We start from the raw sequence: 6,570 nt of genomic DNA, 5'->3' as shown, positions 1-6,570 counted from the left end.
GCCCTGCAGAGCTTACACTCTAATATACAGAGGGACACACATACAATACAGGGAGAGGGAACCATTGGGAGAAGGGAATCCTGCCCTGCAGAGCTTACACTCTAATATACAGAGGGACACAGATACAATACAGGGAGAGGGAACCATTGGGAGAAGGGAATCCTGCCCTGCAGAGCTTACACTCTAATATACAGAGGGACACAGATACAATACAGGGAGAGGGAACCATTGGGAGAAGGGAATCCTGCCCTGCAGAGCTTACACTCTAATATACAGAGGGGCACAGATACAATACAGGGAGAGGGAACCATTGGGAGAAGGGAATCCTGCCCTGCAGAGCTTACACTCTAATATACAGAGGGGCACAGATACAATACAGGGAGAGGGAACCATTGGGAGAAGGGAATCCTGCCCTGCAGAGCTTACACTCTAATATACAGAGAAACACAGATACAATACAGGGAGAGGGAACCATTGGGAGAAGGGAATCCTGCGATGCAGAGCTTACACTCTAATATACAGAGGGGCACAGATACAATACAGGGAGAGGGAACCATTGGGAGAAGGGAATCCTGCCCTGCAGAGCTTACACTCTAATATATAGAGGGACACAGATACAATACAGGGAGAGGGAACCATTGGGAGAAGGGAATCCTGCCCTGCAGAGCTTACACTCTAATATACAGAGGGACACAGATACAATACAAGGAGAGGGAACCATTGGGAGAAGGGAATCCTGCCCTGCAGAGCTTACACTCTAATATACAGAGGGACACAGATACAATACAGGGAGAGGGAACCATTGGGAGAAGGGAATCCTGCCCTGCAGAGTTTACACTCTAATATACAGAGGGACACAGATACAATACAGGGAGAGGGAACCATTGGGAGAAGGGAATCCTGATACTAATTGTATGGCCTTGTTCCTCGCAGGAGGAAAGCTGGGATAGTGCTGAGGCCCTGGGATGCAAAATTACATCACTGGATACAATGCAAAAAGGGACATTGGAAAAGGGAAATACTTTATTACAGTATTATAGTACAATCTTCAACACTTTCACTGCTACATTACTAATATAGTGCAGTCTTTATTATTATTCCGAGCTCTATTTATCCTTGCCAAATATTTCTTCCAGACTCAGCTCCCGTTCAAACCTGGGGATGGAATTCCGGTGACGGATGTACCTGCAACTCTTCACGTCTTCTAAAGTGATCTCAGAGGGGTTCTTCAGTTCTTGGCTTTTTCCCGTACTCTCTTTCTCATCGTCTGTTGAGAGTCCGACCGAGTCAAAACTATTGAATCTTTTCACCTTGGCGATAAAGTTCGATATTTTCCTTTGAAGTTCCGATGAGCACGAAGCGTCCGAGCTGCGCCGCCCAAACCTGTACCTAGTATTGAACATGAGTGACAAAATTACATTTTCTTGATGGCCAATGAGAGCTGACTGGTTGCTGTTGTTTACAAAGATTACTCCCCACTATGTTGTTCCCACGATGAAAGCCTGGATTTCCTTTTGCAGTAAATGTAAGTAAATTTGATGTTTTTTTTGTAAATGTTGTGACATTAATGTGATTCCTACTGAGAAACTAAATCTGTAGCGCATTGAGCACTAAGCAGAGATACATTAGATAATAGGCTGCTGTAAGGCATTCATTGTGAATAATTGGTACAATTTTTCCTTTATAGCAGACAATGGTGATTGTTGTTTTACAGCGACACTGAATAAATGGGCCCACTTGGGTCAGTGGGTCAGTAAGTTATTAATGCCCTAGGGCACGATGAGATAATACAGTTTTAATGAGTCATGGATCTATTATCCAGGGGTAATTATCTAATTTATTAGACTCTGGGTCACATTTCATTAAAGAGCCTATAGACAGCGATTATTTAATGGTCTGTGCTGATCAGCAACCCTGAACGACCCCGCTGAAAATCAGCTACTTTATATTCAGTTCAACAGATATGAATTAAGCAATAATAGCAGGGAATCAAGGAGCCAGAACTGTGTACAAATAACTGCTTGCTGTGCTATAGGTTATATAGGTTATAGGCTATAGGTTGATTCTTCCCTTCACTACAATGGGATAAGGTTGCCAACAAGTTACGTTATATTATGACCTGACTTAATGAATGATTCTCAACTAATGGCCAAACCACCAACCTTCTGCTTTCCTCTCCCGCTTCACGTCCGTGAGTACCAAGTAGTGGGAGTGAATATCGTTTCCTCGATAAGTCTGGTAGATCAGGAGGAAGTCCCATTTCGAGGCTTTCCAACGAAGGGGTCACATCTCCAGCAGAGACAAACATAAAGAACGCCAGTCAGCATTTCTTTCTAAGGGCTCTGGCATACGGGGAGATTAGTCGCCCGCGACAAAACTCCCTGTTCGCGGGCGACTAATCTCCCCAGATTGCCATCTCACCGGCAAAAATGTAAATCGCCGGTGGGATGGCATACGCGGCGGCGCGATTTCACCGCCGCGTATGCCATCCCACTGCCGATTTACATTTTCGCCGGTGGGATGGCAATTCCGGGAGATTAGTCGCCTGAGACACGGGAGATTTGTCGCGGGCTACTAATCTCCCCGTGTGCCAGAGCCCTAAATGTTCACCTTTGATTGTTCAGTTAAACAGAATGAACCCTTCCGTGCCACTGGCCACCAAAAACTCTTACGGCGTTATAAAATAACAATATTTTTACTTTTACAACATAAAATACTTGCTGAAAAGGCTAATATGGAAACCACAAGGTCTTGTATCTATTGCATCATTGTTTCTGACTTACCAGTTTCGACTTGCTCAAGCTCCTTCCATAACTGCTTGCATTCCAGGTTCCCTTCAGCCACTTGTCTAAGGCGCTTCCTCTCAATCTCAGTCAGGCTTTGGCATAACATTGTGTCAGCCTTCTTATTGAGCTCTTCTGCTCTCTTCAGGCCATGTGGGAGCCTCGGTCCTTTTTGCCTGCGTCGTGTAGCCATCAATGCTGGAAAGCATAAGAGCGGCACGACCTTTTGGGAATATATGAAATGTGAGGAACAGAATGAAAAAATACAAAATGAAATGTTTTGGTAACAAGGATAGAGAGGTTCTGAAGAACTGAAAGGGTTAGAAGGGCAAACGAACGACCATCATAGATAATATAAATGGAGAAAAGACTAAAGAGTAAAAGAAAGGGTAATAGAAGAGAGCAGCGCAACTGCATTTGACTCCTATTTATAAGAGTCCAGTTTCTTTATTTGAACAATTTTAAAGGTATAAATCACGCATCTCCACCTACCCCGTGCCCTGTGTTTAAACAGAATGGTGAGGAGATAAGCATTACAAGCTTGGTCTTGTTTTACAGACTTCTGGCCACACTTATATGTCCTGACTATACAAAGGGTTCTGTATGTCTCGGGCATTATATGCTTATTTTTATACACATTTTATTGTTTCTAGAATGCACGAAATACAGTGGATCCATGGTTACGGCAAATGTCCTTAACCAATGTTATCAAAAGCCCTACATACCCTACATACCACCTCAAGGTGGCCACACATGGGCTGATAAAAGCTGCCAATGTATAGGGCCCTTATTGGGTTGTGTACGGGGCTTAAGTAATGACCAGCCAACCAGTAACTGACTTGGGATCAATCAGATATCTGTGAAGCAGGTATGAAAATCCCAGTAGGTTCTGAGGATTAATTTGGGCCTTTGATGCGACTACCAACTGCATGGGGCCCTATTATGATCAGCTTGATTTTGGCCACCAAATTAGGCAAAGATTTGGATGTTCCATGTCCAGATTTACAGTCATTCAGGGCTGCTTTGTGCTAGACACTATACCCGAGTGTTCTTTTGCACCCCTTAGTTCTCTTGCACTTGGGGTCTCCATAAATGACCCCCATTTTCTTCCTATAGAAACGGTATAGTCGTGTTGTAACATCCAGCTTTCACACGGCCCTGTCGGTACAAGATCAATGGGCTTTTTGTTGATACACCTGTAAACAGAAAATTTGAGAAAACGTCAAACAGAAGCAAAGCAAACAGATGCAAAGCGTGCAAGGCCAAGGAACCCATAACAGAAGTTAGAAATATGAATCAATATTTGAAAACCTTTCAGTGAATCCTTGTACGCTATGCTTGTTTTATGTTTGTGCAGATACATTTAAGTTATTAATATCAAAGCACTTTGTAGGTTACTCGTGTCTTTTGTGAGGTTCACCACAGTGGTAAATCTTGTGCTCCTCTTGTATGAAGTGGCTTATTCTAGTCTTGGCTTTCCTGCTTTAGTCGTATCTAGCTTGCCTCGACACTGGGTTTCACTGGTCCATAGAGGTTTTTTTCTGGGCTTGCACCTAAATAGATTGTGGTTGCCTAGTAGGGCTAGGTAGGAAAGTATAAAGCCGGCCACCTTAGGAGTGGTCCCTAGGCCAAGGTTTCTATATATCCGTAACCTTGTTATAGAACTAAGGGGGCCCAGCCTGAAGGCCAGTTAGCGGGGGAATTGGGGTGAGTGCTTATTTGTGCCCTGGGTACCCCTGGAACTATAGCAGGGTGACTGTTACCCCAATGTTTCTATATATCTGTAACCTTGTTATGGGCTAAGGGGGCCCAGCCTGAAGGCCAGTTAGGGGGAGATTTGGGGTGAGTGCTTATTTGTGCCCTGGGTACCCCTGGAACTATAGCAGGGTGACTGTTACCCCAATGTTTCTATATATCTGTAACCTTGTTATGGGCTAAGGGGGCCCAGCCTGAAGGCCAGTTAGGGGGGATTTGGGGTGAGTGCTAATTTGTGCCCTGGGTACCCCTGGAACTATAGCAGGGTGACTGTTACCCCAATGTTTCTATATATCTGTAACCTTGTTATGGGCTAAGGGGGCCCAGCCTGAAGGCCAGTTAGGGGGGGATTTGGGGTGAGTGCTTATTTGTGCCCTGGGTACCCCTGGAACTATAGCGGGGTGACTGTTACCCCAATGTTTCTATATATCTGTAACCTTGTTATGGGCTAAGGGGGCCCAGCCTGAAGGCCAGTTGGGGGGGGGATTTGGGGTGAGTGCTTATTTGTGCCCTGGGTACCCCTGGAACTATAGCAGGGTGACTGTTACCCCAATGTTTCTATATATCTGTAACCTTGTTATGGGCTAAGGGGGCCCAGCCTGAAGGCCAGTTAGGGGGGGATTTGGGGTGAGTGTTTATTCGTGCCCTGGGTACCCCTGGAACTATAGCAGGGTGACTGTTACCCCAATTTTTCTATATATCTGTAACCTTGTTATGGGCTAAGGGGGCCCAGCCTGAAGGCCAGTTAGGGGGGGGATTTGGGGTGAGTGCTTATTTGTGCCCTGGGTACCCCTGGAACTATAGCAGGGTGACTGTTACCCCAATGTTTCTATATATCTGTAACCTTGTTATGGGCTAAGGGGGCCCAGCCTGAAGGCCAGTTAGGGGGGGATTTGGGGTGAGTGCTTATTTGTGCCCTGGGTACCCCTGGAACTATAGCAGGGTGACTGTTACCCCAATGTTTCTATATATCTGTAACCTTGTTATGGGCTAAGGGGGCCCAGCCTGAAGGCCAGTTAGGGGGGGATTTGGGGTGAGTGCTTATTTGTGCCCTGGGTACCCCTGGAACTATAGCGGGGTGACTGTTACCCCAATGTTTCTATATATCTGTAACCTTGTTATGGGCTAAGGGGGCCCAGCCTGAAGGCCAGTTGGGGGGGGGATTTGGGGTGAGTGCTTATTTGTGCCCTGGGTACCCCTGGAACTATAGCAGGGTGACTGTTACCCCAATGTTTCTATATATCTGTAACCTTGTTATGGGCTAAGGGGGCCCAGCCTGAAGGCCAGTTAGGGGGGGATTTGGGGTGAGTGTTTATTCGTGCCCTGGGTACCCCTGGAACTATAGCAGGGTGACTGTTACCCCAATGTTTCTATATATCTGTAACCTTGTTATGGGCTAAGGGGGCCCAGCCTGAAGGCCAGTTAGGGGGGGGATTTGGGGTGAGTGCTTATTTGTGCCCTGGGTACCCCTGGAACTATAGCAGGGTGACTGTTACCCCAGTGTTTCTATATATCTGTAACCTTGTTATGGGCTGAAGGCCAGTTAGGGGGAGATTTGGGGTGAGTGCTTATTTTTACCCTAAAAGTGCAACCATTTTAACTATGTTGTTATGACAATGTGCAATAAGAGTCCAAATAAGAGGGGCCAAATACTCTGAAAACCTCTAGTGTAGATGCTTTGGCTGTAACCAACCCACATTAGGTGGCCCGTTGCTATATAGCACGCAGCTGCATTGGAAACACAATACCCTCATACTTCCTGCGCTATAGCGAGTACTTGGATAGCTTAAGCACCATAACAATAAAATGTTTAATCCTTTAGGACCTTGAGCACTTTTGCCATTTATTTTGATTTAATGATCTATAAATTGCTCCAGGGAACCCCTTCGGTATAGTTCACTTTCACAAAGCCTTTAGCCCCCTTTTATGGGCTTATTATAATGATCCTTTATGTGCATAGAGCCAGTGGATTACGAGTCTGTTCATCATTCACATCAGTTCCTGCAGTTGGTCTTCATTTTTTTAATAGTTT

The 6,570-nt window shown here is 45.4% G+C and overlaps 1 protein-coding gene across 1 annotated transcript; it reads right to left on the bottom strand.

Annotated features, from left to right (window-relative positions):
• Nucleotides 1-1,106: 1,106 nt before the first annotated feature.
• Nucleotides 1,107-3,431, bottom strand: LOC101734409. The gene is made up of 4 exons (XM_004918876.2): nt 3,276-3,431; nt 2,784-3,006; nt 2,163-2,289; nt 1,107-1,389 (listed from the first exon to the last, which is right to left on the bottom strand). Exons 1-4 carry the CDS (start codon nt 3,315-3,317, stop codon nt 1,107-1,109), a joined length of 675 nt encoding a protein of 224 aa, XP_004918933.1. The 5' UTR covers nt 3,318-3,431.
• Between the last annotated feature and the right edge of the window lie 3,139 nt (nt 3,432-6,570).

Source organism: Xenopus tropicalis, chromosome 3 (genome assembly GCF_000004195.4).
Source record: "Xenopus tropicalis strain Nigerian chromosome 3, UCB_Xtro_10.0, whole genome shotgun sequence".
In the NCBI taxonomy this organism is placed as follows: Eukaryota; Metazoa; Chordata; class Amphibia; order Anura; family Pipidae; genus Xenopus; species Xenopus tropicalis.
Note: the sequence above shows the minus strand (reverse complement) of the source record. Positions and strands in the feature narration are given on the sequence as shown.